The sequence below is a fragment of the Pituophis catenifer genome, unplaced genomic scaffold (genome assembly GCF_029215685.1).
Source record: "Pituophis catenifer annectens isolate HBS135680 unplaced genomic scaffold, rPitCat1.0.hap2 SCAF_1, whole genome shotgun sequence".
Classification (NCBI taxonomy): domain Eukaryota; kingdom Metazoa; phylum Chordata; class Lepidosauria; order Squamata; family Colubridae; genus Pituophis; species Pituophis catenifer.
The window spans coordinates 182,215,307-182,232,405 of NW_027256881.1; the positions used below are offsets into that span (position 1 = coordinate 182,215,307).

At 39.7% G+C, this 17,099-nt stretch overlaps 1 protein-coding gene across 1 annotated transcript in view; it reads right to left on the reverse strand.

The window, feature by feature from the left end:
- Window positions 1-17,099, reverse strand: part of PLCL1 (phospholipase C like 1 (inactive)) — a 228,159-nt gene that overhangs the window by 29,583 nt on the left and 181,477 nt on the right. The window contains exons 2-3 of the mRNA XM_070956823.1: window positions 14,335-16,800; window positions 4,754-4,957 (exon numbers count right to left, since the gene is read on the reverse strand). Coding sequence (XP_070812924.1) covers window positions 4,754-4,957; window positions 14,335-16,800 — 2,670 coding nt within the window. The remainder of the gene's footprint in view (window positions 1-4,753; window positions 4,958-14,334; window positions 16,801-17,099) is intronic.

A 17,099-nucleotide genomic window follows, 5' to 3' on the forward strand; every position in this document is an offset into this window, starting at 1 on the left:
TGTTAGAGTTCAATGTCTACATATATGTGTGTAGAGGTCATAAAATGAAAAAGAATACGTTCAACTTGAAACAAAGTATGTATTTATTCTGAATCCAGATTCTAAAGGAATATTTTAAAAATAGAATGTTTACAATTCACTCTCCCTCCAGGCAAATACACATATTTATTGGATGTTCATATTGCCCATGTAGCAAAATGCTGGACTGACGTGTGCCAGGGTGAAGCTCCAAATGGGACCATTAAAAAAATATTCCCCCTCCCCAATGAAAAGCTGGTCAAACAAACAAACCACCTGGTAACTGGCCCATTCTGGATTGTAAAGTTAGTTACCTTTCCAAAATACTTTTAAAACATGGAAAACAAGTTGCCTCACAAGCTATTTTATATTATTTTTCGTAAGTATAATGTTTAAATGTAATAGCTCTATCAAGAACAGAAGTGTAGCTAAGCGTTAAAGTCCTTATTTCATACGTGTGTTCATTGATCTGTTATACTTGTTAAAATTCTGTATCTATTTTTATTTTGTCCCAGTATGTGAGGTGTTTACTGTAAACCATGAGAATGCTATTCTCATTTTAACCCAGCAACCTATCCCAAGGGTAGTCTGAGGTAAAAGAGGGCAAGTGGCCTAAAATCCCCTAGCAAACTTCCATAGCTTGAAAGTAGACCTGGGCCTCTGCCTAAATGATCTTAGCTCTGTAGCCCAATCACAACCCCAAACTGGTGAGGAGGACAATTTGCCCCATAGTGCATGGAGAGATGAGGGGATTTTTTTGGTTGATGTCCATCCTAAAATCATTTTCTCATCCCAATGCTGAATAGGGTTTTGGAGCAAAGAATTTAAAAAAGCCTACCATATCAGCAACTGGACTCTTCATTCTAGCTATAGCGCAGAACCAAGAAAAGATTGAACATAGAAAGTAACTGCGATGGGAACAATGAAGCCCCTGCTTCTTATTCACTATGATCCAAGCATTTGACATTTACTTCCAATAGGAATAGGAGGAGTTTTTTTTCATCTTGTCATGTTTGCAATTTGTGAAATTCTATTTATCAACCATTCAGTTTTTTTAAAAAAGTTTAAAATTTTTCAAGTAGTATACAATGTATTTCTCAATACATGTATATGCATTTTTAAGTTTTAAAAAATGGCCTAGTTTATGCAATTTTATAAAGAACAGTCTCTAACAACATGGATTTTGTACATTCTGAGTACATGCATCTTTAAATTGTTGATAAACTGCCTTGTAAAATTCAGGGAAGTGTGAATTTTGAATATTAATTTTTACGTTGTTATTTTTTTTTAAAGTAGATAGGGTCACCTTCAAATATGAATTAAATGGGTTTCTTTTTCCCTTTTTTTAACAAGTGTTATGTTTTCTTGATAAATATGGAAGCTAAGATTTTAAAAGCTACTTTACCAACATATTACTAGGGTGGCGGTGGGGAGAGAGGAGAACATGACATTTTATTATCTATATATATAAAAGTGAAAACCACTCACACATTAATCACGAAATCTCCTAAACCGTAAAGCCTACAAACTTGAAATTTGCCACGTATGTTCCTCTTGGCTTCTAGGTGCTCACTAAGAAAGGATTTTTCGAAATGACCATCAGAGCATTAGTATTTCCTATATTATTGTAACACGCTCTGATGCTAATTAGTTAGACGTTCTACTCCCCCTCCCAACATGAAAATAACTCTGGAGAGAATGGGATAGCATAGGACAGGCTTCTGTGGGGCAAGCCTCATGGAGAGAAGGGGCTAGAAAGCCTGAGGGAGAGAAGAGGATCGGATAGGTTTCTGTGGGGCCAGCCTGAGGGAGAGAAGGGGAGAGGAGAGGCTTCTGTGGGGCCAGCCTAAGGGAGAGGAGGGGATCTATGGGACCAGCCTGAGGGAGAGAAGGAGAAAAGAGAGGCCAGTTGTAACTACTCATTAATTTTCAAACTCGAAGTGTCGATTTATCAAGCCCGATCACATAGTTTCATAGCGGAGCATGGGTATTCAGCTAGTGTGCCAATATTTAGTTATAAATAAACGAGAAGTATTTTTTTCTAATTCCATTGATATGTAAGTTTGGGGTACTGTCTATTACCTATACATCAGACTGGAAGGTCACTGGTTTAGAAAAAATTAAGTTTTGGTGATTTATTTATCTATCATATTTCTATTCTGCTTGCTTCTGGTCAAGTCTGTCTGTGGCAATTCGGAGTATTAATTCAAGGCAACAATAAAATCTAAATCACTTCTACATTCTAAAACATCAGATCTATCATAAATCTCTGCAAATAACAACAATATGTCAATTACTATATTAAAAAACCAATAGTTCTATTCTAAAATATCCGAGCTACAATCTTAACATTATTTTTTAAAATAAGAGCTTAGATAAAATGATAGGAATAATTGTGGAGTGATAATCTTATCATTAGTTTTTGAGATAAGGGCTTGGATAAAACAATAGGAATAACTGTGTCTTGGATTAACATCATCACTTGTGACATTGTCCCTATGCTAAAGCTTTTTTTGTTCTGTTTTATTCTTTTAGTTGTGTTTTCTTTCAGACTTCTAGAATATTCTTCTAGACTTCTAGAATATTCAGCTTTGTATTATCTGCAAACTTCATAAATATTTCTACCACCTCTTCATCCAAAAGAACCAATAAAAATACTAAAACATAAAAGAACCCAGGTCTGATCCTTGCTGTAACATTTTCTGAATGTAGGTAGTCCTCGACTTACATCCATTCATTTAGTAACTATTCAAAGTTACAATAGCCCTGAAAAAAGTGACTTACAATCAGTCCTCACACTTACGACTGTGACAGTATCACCATAGTCATGTGATTAAAATTTGGCTTGGCAATCAGCATGTATTTACAATGACTGCAGCATCCCAGCATCATGTCATGGTCAATGGTGACCTTCTGTCAAACAAAGTGAATGGAGGAAATCAGATTCACTTAATGACTGCATGATTCACTTAACAACTGCAGTGATTTGCTTTAACAACCATGGTAAAAAAAATGGTTGTAAAATCCGGCACAGCTTACTTAACAACTGTCTTCCTTAGCAGCATAAATTCTGGACCCAATTATGGTTGTAAGGTGAGTACTACCATGTTTTCCCAAAAATAAGACCCTGTGTTATATTTTTTTGAACCCTAAAATAAGCGCTTGGCCTTATTGCCATGGGCTTATTATCAGGGGATGTCTTATTTTGGGGGAAACAGGGTATATGTACTTGTATAAGGGTTATTTCAATAGTAAGAAGGCAGCATATAAATTTAATAAATATATATGGCATGGCTCCAGAGAATCTGAGGAGCTGCCTTGCTTCAAGGGATTTACCCTGTCCCACTCCTTCCAGCAGAAGGGGCTATGGACTGTTAATTTCAGTGTCGAGGAGAAAATACTTTTTTGCTGTGGCCCTCCCTGTGGAACATTCTACTGTCAGATGTGATATCTGTTCCCATCCTCCTGGCCGTGTGTGTGTGTGTGTGTGTGTGTGTGTGTGTGTGTGTGTGTGTGTGTGTATGTGTGTTAAAATCTAATTTTGCCAGTTGACTTGGAACCCCAATGGAAGCCTTCATTGCTGGACATGGTTGATAGGTTAGGAAAAAGATCTCACCCTCATGCAATCCATCTGCTTGGTATTAGCTCTTAGGTAACTTTTTAAAATTTTAATTGTTTCTACTTTCACTTTTTTAATCATCTGTAAGCCACCCAGAATCACCTTATCACTAAGATGAGCAGCATGTACATTTAATAAACAAACATAATAATGATTGTCATGCTATCTAGCCCATTTTTTAATTTAGCACAGTCTAGGATTCTCATAATTTCCCAGCTGGAACTATGGTTGAGATTGTCAATGGGTTGTGACATTTAAGTTTTCATTCTAACTTCTGAGAGTTATCTTCTTTTCTGTCATGTCCTCATCAAATCCTAAATAAATAAATAAATAACTGCTAGCTGGTGTTCATGAATCACCCAGGCATATCGCTCTCTCTTCCATTGTCACAATTTCTCCACTGCTTTTTATTAGCCTTCCCCACCAAGTCCCAAAATTTCCCTTCTTACCAACAGGGGTTGTTGTGTTTTTTGTTAGAACTAATTCTTCTCTTAAATCTGCTGACAGTTCCATTTTTGTCCTAACGTCATAATCTCAGTGACAATTTGAATCACAGAATCAAAAAAAATGGATATGGATGTCAAGACCAACTATTCCAATTCTCATTCAGTGCAGAATATTAAAGCACCCAGACTTTGCTTAAATATTTCCAGAAAGAAGTATCAGCATTTAAAATAGTCTATTCCATTGGGAGGAAAAATCTCATCGTGTTAAAAACTATCTCTAAATGTTCTGTGAAAATATGCTTCCTGAAATCTCCATTTACTAGGTTTGATCTTGTTTAACCTTGTCTCTTTTCATATCTTCTGCACAACAGCACTTCCAATATTTAAACATGCCTATCAAGTCTTCTTTAACCTTCTCTTTGGTGAGCTAAATATATCTAGCTCTTTAAAACATTTGTTGATCGGTTGTTAAAACCCTTATTAAAATGTGACTGAGAACTGGACTTCTTCTGCCAAAAAGCTTATTTTTTGCCACACTAATAGAAAATCTAATAGAGCATACTCTTGTTCTGTACTGCGCATGGCAGATGGAATGGCCTGCTTCCTTTTTTTCGAATTAAATATTTTTTTCATAATACAAACACCCAAAAAACTATAGGCAAGTTCAAACCTGATCATAAGCAGCTAGAACCTTCTTCTGCACATCTGTCAGAGTTCCCAATGGTTCTAGATAAGGAAAGTTGTCCTTCATGCAGAGAACCACTGAAGGGATACTGTCGCTGTTCACAAGCCGTGAAACCAAGGTCAAAATGCATTGCTTCAGACTGGTAATTGGTGGAAGGCCACAAAGTTCTTTCACAGACAGAATGGAATTCTAATGAAAATAGAAAAAAAGCCAGTTATTCTTACTGCAATCACCATGTACAGTATTTTTACAGATTGTTGAGACTCAGAATCAGTATTATATTATGAGTGTCTCCATGATTGGACAACAGTGCCATAGTAAGTAGCAGCAGAGATGGATGTCACTGTTGGCTTCAGCTATCTTAATTTCCACAGACTAGCATAATTTATAAATTAAGAAGACAGGTATAGCTACCACATTAAGTACTGATAGGACCTCTAGAGCAGTGGTTCTCAACCTGTGGGTCGGGACCCCTTTGGGGGTCGAATGACCCTTTCACAGGGGTCGCCTAAGACCATCAGAAAACACATATTTTCAATGGTTTTAGGAATAATTTTATTGTTGGGGGTCACCACAACATGAGGAACTGTATTAAAGGGTGGCAGCATTAGGAAGGTTGAGAGCCACTGCTCTAGAGGGTCATACCTCATATAAGACTCACAAACTGCAAGAACAAATTTTCACAGAGATATACATGAGACCGATACCAATATATTTTGTTTTTGACAGCTTTGAAGAGAACTACTTCTTACCATAAGTAATATACCCTTTTCTATAAAGCTCAAAATACTTCTGTGCATTTCTTTTCAAACCAAAATAGCACACTTAAAAAGGCTTGAGTACTTTGAAGTACCCAAAATCAGAACCGCAGTGTATTCACTATCACGCTAAAGAGAAGAAATGATATGCACAGTATCTAAAATTAATATTTTTAGTTTTGATTTAAAGTTAGAAATTAATTTGGGCTGCAGCACTGAAGAGACAAACACTCCATGGTTAGAGAGCACGAGAAGGCAAATCACAAAATCATGAGTGACAACATCAACACACATGTCATGATTTGTATAAGTTGCCCCAGAAACTAGGATGCAAGTATATAACAGTGGCATGTGTGTGATGACATCACCATGCATATATCATCATGCTAGTGTTACTGTAGTTTGTTGCAAATGCCACTGCCGACCTCTAGTGCAGGGGTGTCAAACTGGATTTCTTTGAGGGCCGGATCAGCATTGTAGTTCTCCTCTGCAGGCTGGCCAGGGGGGAGAGAGACACCTTCTGCAGCACCCTGACAGCCAAAACGGGGCATGGGGGTTGCATGGCCCTCCCGTGCTCCATTTTTATTTATTTATTTATTTTTTAAATTTTGATTTATATGCTGCCCTTCTCTGGAGACTCAGGGTGGCTTACAATGCGTTAAGCAATAGCCTTCATACTTTTGTATATTTTATACAAAGTCAGCTTATTTCCCCACAAAACGGGTCCTCATTTTACCTACCTTAGAAAGGATGGAAGGCTGAGTCAACCTTGAGCCTGGTGAGAATTGAACTCGCAGTAATTGCAGGCAGCTGGAAGCTAAATACTACCTTTAACAGTAGCATTAGTCTGCTGCGCCAGTCAGGCTCCTGAGGCACCCCTTGGCTGCCAGGGGCACCGCGGGCCGATCCTTTGCTATTTCCAGGCCGGCACCGCGGGCCAGATTTAAGCACCCCTGCTCTAGTGCATAGATAATATCCAATATTCACCCCCCAAAATGTTTTTGTTTGCTTTCTTGCATATTTATTTCTTGAAAATGACAACAGTCCTAAACACACTTGGGCCTATCATTCATATTCAACATGCTCATATATTATTCATCATCATCATTTTAGCCATTGTCTATCCAGGATGAAGCCCTCTTCTGCATGTCCCCAACCTTCCGTGCATTGTTATTCCATATATTATTATTATTAAATTATTAAATGTATTGGTCCCCATCTCACAATTCAAGGAGACTGAGCAGATTACAGTGAGATAAAATATGCAAATATCCAAACAATTATAAATATAAAATGAATTAACATTACAAAAATTAAAACAAACTAAAAAACATGGAGCAGAGAGATGGGGATGCCTTCTGTGTTAGTTCACCAACTAATTCCAGCCAACAGCTTCTCCTTCAGGGCCCCATGAGAAGTCAAAATAGCCAGGTTTTAGGCTTTTTCTGAAGGCTAAAGAGAGGGGGCAGATCTTATACATTCAGGTTCTGAAAATAAAAATTCAACCCAAAACTCTTGTTCCAAATTACATTTCAATCATGATGCCTTTAGCTATCATGATAGAGAATTATTGAAGCCAAGTCTTACAAAACGGGAAACCTAACCTTACTCTAGTTCCAGGAGTGGAGTAACAATGTTTTAAACCATGTGAGGGGAAAGTAAAAGTTAACAGTGGAGATTACAATACTTAGTCTTCAGGGGCTTTCCACTTCTGTTCCCACCCTTCCATTTCCACCCCTATTTTTGAAAAATAAAAATACAAGAAAAATCTCAATGGGCACACTGAAAACCCATGTACCTCTGAGTTTCGTGGTGCTGTGGAGCTGTATAGGGTCCATGACCTCTCCACTCTTGCTTTTGGGGAGGAAAAAGGCACTCAGTAAGTGGTGCACTTTTCTGATGTAGTATATCTAGTAAGCCAGAAGACAGGCTGGCCATTTCTATGAGAGAAACACTACGGCACTGATGTAAATGAGTACCCAGCTGATTCTGAGCTTAGATTGACTTTGTTAACTCAGGGCAATTGTATTCAGTGCCATAATGAATGATTAATCATAAACTCAAACAAATGTGAACTGCATTTATGATTGGCCCTTAGTAATTAATCACATATTCACTTTTATCATATCCATTTGCAATTCAGACCCAGCATGCTGATTTCAACCCACCATCCAGTTCACAAGGACTTTGTTTTTAATTGTATGTCAGAGAATACAAATGCAGGGATGATCTCTAGTAGCTGGCTAATAGGCTTTTGCTGATGGACGATTTGCTTAACAGGTCTGAAATTGCACAGACCCTTCCAGATGCGGGTCTACCAAAGAAAGATTTGAAGAGGTTTGAATAGAGCCATCATCTATTACAAGTTTTAACCCCCCTAACTCTGAGGGACACTTTTTCTTGCTTATCACAATTCAGCAGTAGGGAATTTGCAAGATGCAACATTCCTTTACAGACACGAGTCCTGAAAAAGCCACCTGAATTGTAGGCCAACTTGGCTCTGAACCTACATTTGGCTGCTATAGTTGTAATCCAAATAGAACAGAAATTGAATGGAACATCTGTGTGTATGGAACTGATTACAGCCTATAACAGTAAAAGAGCCGACTTTCCGTTGTTTGGCAATATTAACATTTATTTTTAGTTTACAATAGGCTTTCTTTGTATAAAGAAATCCAACAATTTCCCAATAAGAACTTAAGCAAATCTCTACTTTATGGCTAAATAAAAAGAATGCTTATAAGCCATTATCTTCATTGACTTACAAATATTAACAGAGCATTGCTGTTTAAATGCAAATTTTACAAGCTCATTCATTTTAAGTTAATTACCACTGATGTTTTGCTGTACACAGCTTTCCCCAACTTAAAGCCTTCCACATTTTGAGGAATTGCAATTCTTAGAATTTTCCAGACCAGCCAGGAGACCCAATGCATTTGGAAAGCATCAGCTTGAGATTCTTACCACTTCCTTACATACTGGAAAAACTGGAAAGGGGATTTGAAACAGCTACAGAAAAAGATGATTTTTTTTTTTTTGACAAATCAAGGCAATGCCATTCAGGTCCTAGGGCTGGGAACTTGGAAGGGACAAATGCCCTTAGGCTCAACTCTACAAGACTGGTCATTTTGGAATTAAGAACCAACATCCTCCAACGTCCATTTACAGAGATTTGCTACTTTTAGGGTATGGTGTGGTTGTAGTCTCCCAGAGGAAATCTTGCATAATTTGAAGGTCCTCCATGGTTTTTGGCTCATGCTCAATGAACAAGTGGCAGTTGTGACCACAATGGCCTTTGTATGGCTCCATCTTATGTTCCAATCGTGAACATTGGATTCCAATTTCCTGGATTGGAAAGTCCTTCATACAGTCACTTGTGCTTTAGTTAATTCCTGTCTGGACTACTTCTGTACTCTATATGGGACTAGCCTTGAAAACCATTCAGAAGTTACAGCTGGTCCAGAATGCAGTGTTACAGGCACTCTCCATTTTGCCCAGGTTTACTTTGTGGGCTACATTACTGGTGACCTTAAGATGCATTTCAAGAAGTTGGTTGTCACTTACAAAGCCCTTCATAACTTCAGACCTGTATGCCTATAGAATCAACTTTCTCCTGTTCTCCGATAGTAACATTTGCCTGAGTTGAGATAGTCCAGGTGCAAACTGTAAATCAATGTCTCTTGTGAGGATCTAGGCCAGGGGTGTCAAACTTGATTTCATTTAGGGCCGCATCAGGGTTGTGTTTGAACTCCGGGGGCTGGGGGGGGTATGGCCAGGGGGCATGGCCAGCTCGATGTCACTCATCGAGGCTCCGTTTTCAGCCGCAATGGCCTCCTGCAGCTCTCTGCCAGAGAAAATGAAGCCTGGGAGAGCCCTCCCAAGCTCTGTTTTCGCTGGCAGAGGGTTGCAGGAGGCCGTCGTGGCTGAACACGGAGCCCAGATGGGTCAACACGACCATCCCAAGCTTCGTTTTTGCTGGCAGTGGCACCAAGGGTTGGTCCTTCACTGTTTCCAGGGTGGGCCCATGGGCCAGATCTAAGCACCCCATGGGCCGGATCTGGACCAAGGGCCTTGAGTTCGACACCCCTGATCTAGACAATAACGTCTGTCTGGGCTGAAATATGCTATGAAACTGCACTTCCCCTCACGAGCATACAAGCCTGACCAAGTTATGCTTTTGTAAAGATCTAAAATCCTGGCTCTTCCAGGGAGACTTTGTTATAGAGTATGATCTGCTACCTGGTATTGGATTTCTGTCTTATAATTGTAATTATACCACATGATTATATGTAGTATAATTACCACATATTATTATTTCTTTAGGTTGCTTATCTATTTTTGTTATTATTGTTTTTAATACTAAAGTGTAAGCTGCAGTATAGCTAAGTATAGAATTTTTCCTATACTTCTTTAATGCACATTATAATACATCATATAAAAATTGTTCTCTTTATTCATATTGTATCAGCCATAGCTCTATCAAGATATATGTTAAAACTGAAGAAGAAATGCCACAAAAGAAAAAATAGCAAAAGTTTTTTTTCCCAAGCAGAAATAAACGTATCAAAAATCAGCTGAGCCAGCCAAACACCCTAAAAGTATTGTCTCAGCCAATACTTAAGGTGGCAGATTCTTTTAATCTTATCCAAAGTATTGGAAATAGAACAAAGCAATTACAATAGAATCTTAATACATTTGAATTAAATCGTTTCACAGCAAGAGAGGTTGGAATCAATGCAAAACTGAACACCAAAACTTTAAAACTTAGCATTACTTTGCAGCAGGAACTGAAGTATTCATGTATGCATCTGGCAAATGTACTAATTGTGTTTGCAGCCTTTTGAACCAGGGCTGTTGCCTCATGAGTCCCATGTGTCCAGGAAAAAGAGCTGGAAGAAAATACTTAAGCAAGCTTTACTTGCTCAATTTGAAAATAACCACTTTACTATTTTTACTGCTGTTGTTTTTCAGTGAAAAGAGATGTTGATACTACCTGAATGCTCTTTCTCATGGCACTGGTAAAGGGAATCCAGGAGTGGTTGTTGCTCTCTCTCTTCTGCCTGGAAACTGAGCTTGTCATCATTTTTGGTGAATCCTCCCTTGCCTGGTGGCTCCCCAGTTCGGGAGCAATGATGAGGCTTGTAATCTGTGAAAACAGTAATCCCCCCCTGGACTGTGGACCAGGTAGCTGCAGGGTGGGCTGGATTCTCTCTACCAGTGGCATGAGAAAGAGCATTCAGGTAGTACCAATGTCTCTTATCTATGGGGCTGGATAGAGGGAATCCAGGAGTGGGACTTACCAAAGCTGGTACACGCTAAGGGCGAGAAGCAGCCTGGTCCGCAGTCACCCCTTCAGTGTGGACCCTCTGGAGGACTTGCCATCCAAAGGCCACTTCCGCCGAATCGAAGGTGTCCAACTTGTAATGACGGATGAAGGGGGATGGAGACGACCAAGCTGCCGCTCGACAGACCTCCTCTATGGAAGCCTACACCGCTGTTGTGGCCGTGCTCCTGGTGGAATGGGCCATCACATTCTGAGGCACTGGCAGAATCTGAAGCTTGTAGGCCTTGGCAATGCATGCCCGAAACCATCGTCCCATGGTCAATGGAGTGACCTTCTGTCCCAGCATCAAAGTCTGGAAAGAAACAAAGCGGGATTCCGTTCTCCTCAGGGGATCTGATGGATCCTGAGGATGAACCTGTTGGAAGTTCCCCAGGGACCCTGTGTCATGGCTGCCAGGTGCTTAACCTAACTCTGGCCAACAGGTTGTGTCAGGGATGACTGAGTCGCTTGCTGCAGGCCTGCAGCTATTCCCTGAGCCTGGGAAATTACCAATTTTAGGTGATCAGAAATTTCTGATCCAGTCTCTTCCCTAGGGTAGAGCCCGGAAGCAGTTGGAGTAAATGATGCCTCAGGGGCTAGTCTTGGCCTCAAGAGAGGCACTTGACTTCCAGTACCAGTTGCAGACAGATTCAAATCTGCATTGGCAAAAACCTCAGCATTTCCAAAGGCCTCCAATGGAATAGGAGAAAGTAGCTCTCTGGTGCCATCTGGCGACCAGGCGCTATAACAGGCTGGCTGAGAGAGGTTTACATTGTTGCAAGAGTGCAACGGTTGCTCTTCAAATGGGCGGGAAATGATAGCTCCTCCCTGGAGAGCATTTCCAGAGCCCTGCAATTTAACTGCCTTTTCAGCCTTGGCCATTTCCCTCTCCATGGCCTTTTGTCGCCTTCTGGCATCTTTTTCTGCAGCTTTGGAGCTCTTGCCGCTTGCATGGGCAGAAACACGGCTTTTGGGCTGTGCTCCTCTGACAGCTGTTTCCTGGCTGAATGAGCTCTGGCTGTCACTTGGGGAGGGAATAGGGAATTCCCTATTGTCCCCGCTGGGCTGCTGAGGCTGGTGACTGGCAGAGGGAACCATGGCCACCATTTTTCGGTGTGGCAAGGCAGACTGGTTCCGAAGAACAACTGGTGTGGCGGCTTTTTCAAGTGGTGGAGATCGCGCTAGCCGCTGACAGTATGTCTGGGCGAAGCCGAACAGGGACTGAGTCCCCTCCACAATGCAGGATGGTGCTTGGGGACTCAGCTCGAATTTTGGGAACCAGGTGGTTAGTCTAGTCCCCCTCCGCTGACGTGGGAATGGCAGGGACCTCGGCCGATTGCTGGCCGGAGCTCCGGCTTTCTGGCAGACCAGAAAGCCGCACGGATCGCTTGTCTGCGATCAAAAGTCAGATATTCCCTTGCTCACTGTTCTGATGAAATATGAAGAGAATCCAGGAATCTAATTCAGAGTAAGTGGTTGTCTGGCTGAAGACTGAGCCGAACTGGGGAGCCACCAGGCAAGGGAGCGTCACCAAAAATGATGACAAACTCAACCTCCAGGCAGAAGAGAGAGAGCAATACCCACTCCTGGATTCCCTCTATCCAGCGCCATGGAGAAGGAATACTTTCATTTTGGAATGATTTATTTCCAAATCCTCATCCAGATAGTATTTGATTAACAGTGCAGGGAACAAAAAGAGCCATCTTGGGTCCAAGAAAAATTTCTGTCTTATCAGTATAAAGAAGCACAGAAACGTGCTTTAGTGGACATAGAGATTAATGTTTGGAAATGGTTCATATAACACCATTAACATAGAAATGAAATAAGAGGGGGCAGGGATATATCCTTGCTAAACTTCTGCTTGCATGCAAATTAAGGGTGTGAGAGTGACAGAGTATGACATTTGACTGGAGTAAGGTATCTACACAGAACATAATGATTAGCTGTCATTCATGATTGTCAATAGAGGAAGAAGCTGGCTATGCCTCAGGAAAAGTTGAATAGAAATCTGGGTTAGATGTCACCCTTTTTAATGATTGTGATGGTTACAGATCATTTGCAGTCTTTAAGCATCTGGATCTGCAGAACAATACATTTTCTACCCAGAACATTTCTTCACGCTTGCATGATTTAACTCCCTTATTTTCCATATTGGTAATGAAAAGCTTTAAGTGCATCCATTTTTGTATTTTTTCGGATGTCATTATCACTACTAAGTCAGGAACATTTGTCATACACCACTGTCTCCTCCTCTGTACTTGGTGTGCAGAGTTTATATTCCCACCTTTCCTACTGTATGAATTGGTCAAATATGGAAATTACCTGCTTCTTACTTTCCAATCTCTCGCCAAAAATTTCCAGAAAAGTAGCAATGTTACCACCAAGTGGTATGGGGCCTGGTCACCACTTAGCAGAGGGGCTGCCCAGAACACTCTTAACATTCTGTCACGAATCTGTCTTGCTGTGTATTTTATATTGTGTGTCACATTGCTTTTTTTATTTGGTCTCCAATCATAAATCACTAAAGTTTACATACTGTGGGAGAAAAAATTACATATCAGTAACTGATACTAATATATTTGCTCCTGTAGTGGGAAATGTTCCATGACTCTTCTACAAGTAAAGCCTTGTTTTCTAAATATCTTGAAATGAAAAATTAAGAGGAAACAGCTTATCTAAACAATTGAATTGATGCTTTAAAAAGACATTTATACGTGCAAGTCCATGTATAACTGGGAAGTAGCTTGAGAAGAAGATAAGAGCTCAGAAGAGTTTAATATTACAAACTTGATTATACAAAAGTAATCTCACTGCATTTAAGGGGATTTACTCTTAAAGTACAGGTTTATAATTGTTTTATGGATTTGTAAGTATAATAATATTCTCTGAATAACAGTGTTCTCCAATCACAGTAGTAATATGTTCTAGTTTCTAGAATTCTGAATTCATGGGACAGCACCAAAAGTATGAATATCTCTTCCTCCCTCCCTCTCTCTCCCCCCCTCTCTCATACACATAATTGTATTATCCAGTACTGTGCATGTGCATCCTCCCTTCCAGAAAAATGGGAAGGATATTATAAGAATTATATATAGAAGTATATAAACAATGCCTCTCAAATAATAGTGCAGATATATGTTAATCCAATTTTTCGGTCATAGAGGAGCACTTAAAAAAATAAGCTACCTTATTGTTGCAGAAAAATTCAGGAGAGTAAGAATAACATGGAGAAATTGAAAGCCTCCAACTTCAAGGCAAGCAAAAAATCCTAAGCATCAGTTTTTTGAAACCATAAAGATAGAAATTGCAGACAGCAATTTCTTTGAACTTAACCAGTACAATCTTTACTAATAGCGACTAATAGCTATTAAAAAAACAAAACAAAAACTAATAACCAGGAATGGCAATAATATGTGTATTTCATATGATATTTTGTTAAACCAAGCTTCAGTTATGAAAATAAAAAAAGACTCAGTTTTCCTTACCTGCATGTTCTCCCTCAGGTCAGTTGCTTCTCTCAATGGGTGTACTGCTAGCTTAAAGATATCATCTATAATCTTAAGGCTTGTGTTCCTCAGCATAGTGTAGTCTCTAGTTTTCATTCCCATTCTAGCCGTCAGGCTACGCTTTTGGGGCTTCCCTCCACCACTCCGGTTAGTTATTGCAATGTGCACAAAAAGTGTAACATGCTCCATGATGTCCCCTACGAAGGAGCGCAGAGGTATGTGTCGATAGCCTGACTGTAAACATTCCAGGGGGATTGTATATTGGCCTATGAATTCATCACCAATATAATCATCATCCAAGACTACAAAACGGATCATGGCAAGCTCTGGCAAGTTGATCTCAAACTCAAAACTCTCGTCAAAAATAGGATTATCACTGTTCTGCTGAACAGTTTTAGTCCTCTGTTCTGTACAGTCTGCGGGGATGCCATGGATTTCTAGACACACATAAGGATCTATGACATCCCCTTTGGCACAGGCTCCTTTGGGTTTTGGAAAGTTTTGTCCACTGATGATTTTGACATGTAAAACTTGTGGGGAAGCCCCTGGGACGATGCCTTTTGTGTTTGCACTGAAGTAAGACACCTCTTCTCGCATAACAGAAGGTCGAAGGACATAACCACAACCGCCATTCTGTAGAAACCATCCAGTATGTAAATCCATCATTGGCCCAGGTGTTTGATAATTCATTGCCACTATCTGGCAACCACAGTTCCAAAAGTCTTGTGGGTTTACATTACTGGAATCTATTCTCATGGCACTTGGATATATTCGAGACAGAAATCTCTTATTATAATTGACAAAGTCTTCTGGACATTCATTTGCAATTTTACTGGCTTCTCCTTCACTGAAGGAACACATTTCCCAATAATTCTGATTTTTCATTGAGTTCTCAAAATCCTTGAATTGGACTGATTTACATATAGTTACAAGATCAGAAAGCTCTTTGCATAGCCAGGACATTTTTGGGTCCCCTAAATATTCTTCAGACTTTTTGCGAGATATTTCAGCTTCTTCATCTTCGTCTGTGACTTCTCCTTCTAATAAATCCTTACCATAAGGCAGTTTCTTTCCTTTGATAATAATCTTCATTTTCAGTTTCTCTGGAGATGGCAGATACATTTCTGATGGTAGTGGTGCATCTGTGTACAGTTTGGTCCCAAAAGTCTTCTTCATTTGTTCAGCCATAATTTTCTGTTGCTGTATGGAGCAGTGGTTTTGCAAGCAGAGAATAAGAGGATACTCTGAAGAAACAAAGGCTAATTTGTTGATTACTTCAATTACATATTTAAAGGACAAGGGTGATGCCCTATTATTACAGTTACAAATGATGGGCTCGTTATCTGGCCCATCACAAACATCCAGTTCGATACTTCTACAGCTCATCTTCAGTGCCCTGATATAGCCATTGATATCTGCTGGCCCTCGGACCTGGTCTTCTATCAGATAGGTATTGTGAGATGAGTTAATATAATAGTGTGATAAAGACTGGGTCATGTCTTGAACAACTTTTATATGTGTGGTATCAAAAATATCACATTCTGGAGACAACAAATATTGTGTAAATCCATCGATTGCAAGGAAACCTTTCAACTGCCCTTCCTGTGAAAATTCATATCTACGAATGATATCAAGGCAAATGTCCTCAGTGACACCTGCAACCCCTTGCTCAGCTTCTAAAAAAAGCATGAGGTCCTTGGCATCTACATACTCTTTGTTTTTAGATATTTGTACTAGCAAAAAATAAACTTCAGGTCTTGTACAAAGCTCTGTGTATGCTTCACAAAATTCTTCTGTTGTTACACGAGTTGTTAGTTTCTCTTTGCTCCTTTGAATCTCCTTAAATTTTAATCTGATTTTGGACTCTTTTAAGGCCGGGTTCAGCTGCTTTATTAATTCTACAACTGTGTCCTCCAACATAATCCCATTGCCTTCAATATCTGCAGCTTCAAATACAGATGTAAGCCAAGCAAACCGTGGAGTATTTTGGCTACTCTCTATCAAATCCAAACATTGCTTAGTACGAGAGACCAGGTATTGTAAACCTGACACCCAAATGTTGGCCACATCTGCTGAATTGGCAACTAAGTCTAGAGATTCATAATTTTCTCCATGAATTATGGAGAAGGCACAGTCTTCAGAAATCTGATCTGCAAGTCCATTGTTTCTGAATGTTTCTGTGTTCTTCCCTAATCTGATCTCTTTAATTGCAGAAATATCAAGTTTTGCCTTTTCTGAATCCTTTTTAGAGGGTTCCCAGCGAAGTGCCTGCAAATCAGGGTCAAGAGTAAAAAATCTATTATAAATACGAGAGTTTTGCCGGACTTTCTTCAGTTCACAACCAGCTTGCATGAAGCTAATGCAGTCACTCGCACTACTTATTTTTTTTTCTGAGGGCATGCTGCTGAAGGAGACTGTTTTTTTGCGTCCACATTTTGAAGGATCCTGTCAAGGAAAAGAAAAACAAAGTCAGTGCTTTCTGGTCACATAACAAACTATAAATAAAATACAGAATATAAAGGTGATAGTGATAGTAAACAAAAAAATAATGGTGGCAACTGGTATATAAATTACAATTCATGTTTATTCTAAGCATTTTACTGTACTATAATAGTTATTGTAGTATCATATAGTCCTCAGGTTATGTAATTGCATGTCTTAGCAAGAGCAATCCCATTCAGTCCCGTCTGTCATAATAATCCCAAATCATTAAGTGGAAAGAGGCAGGAGCTCAGGTAAAGTGA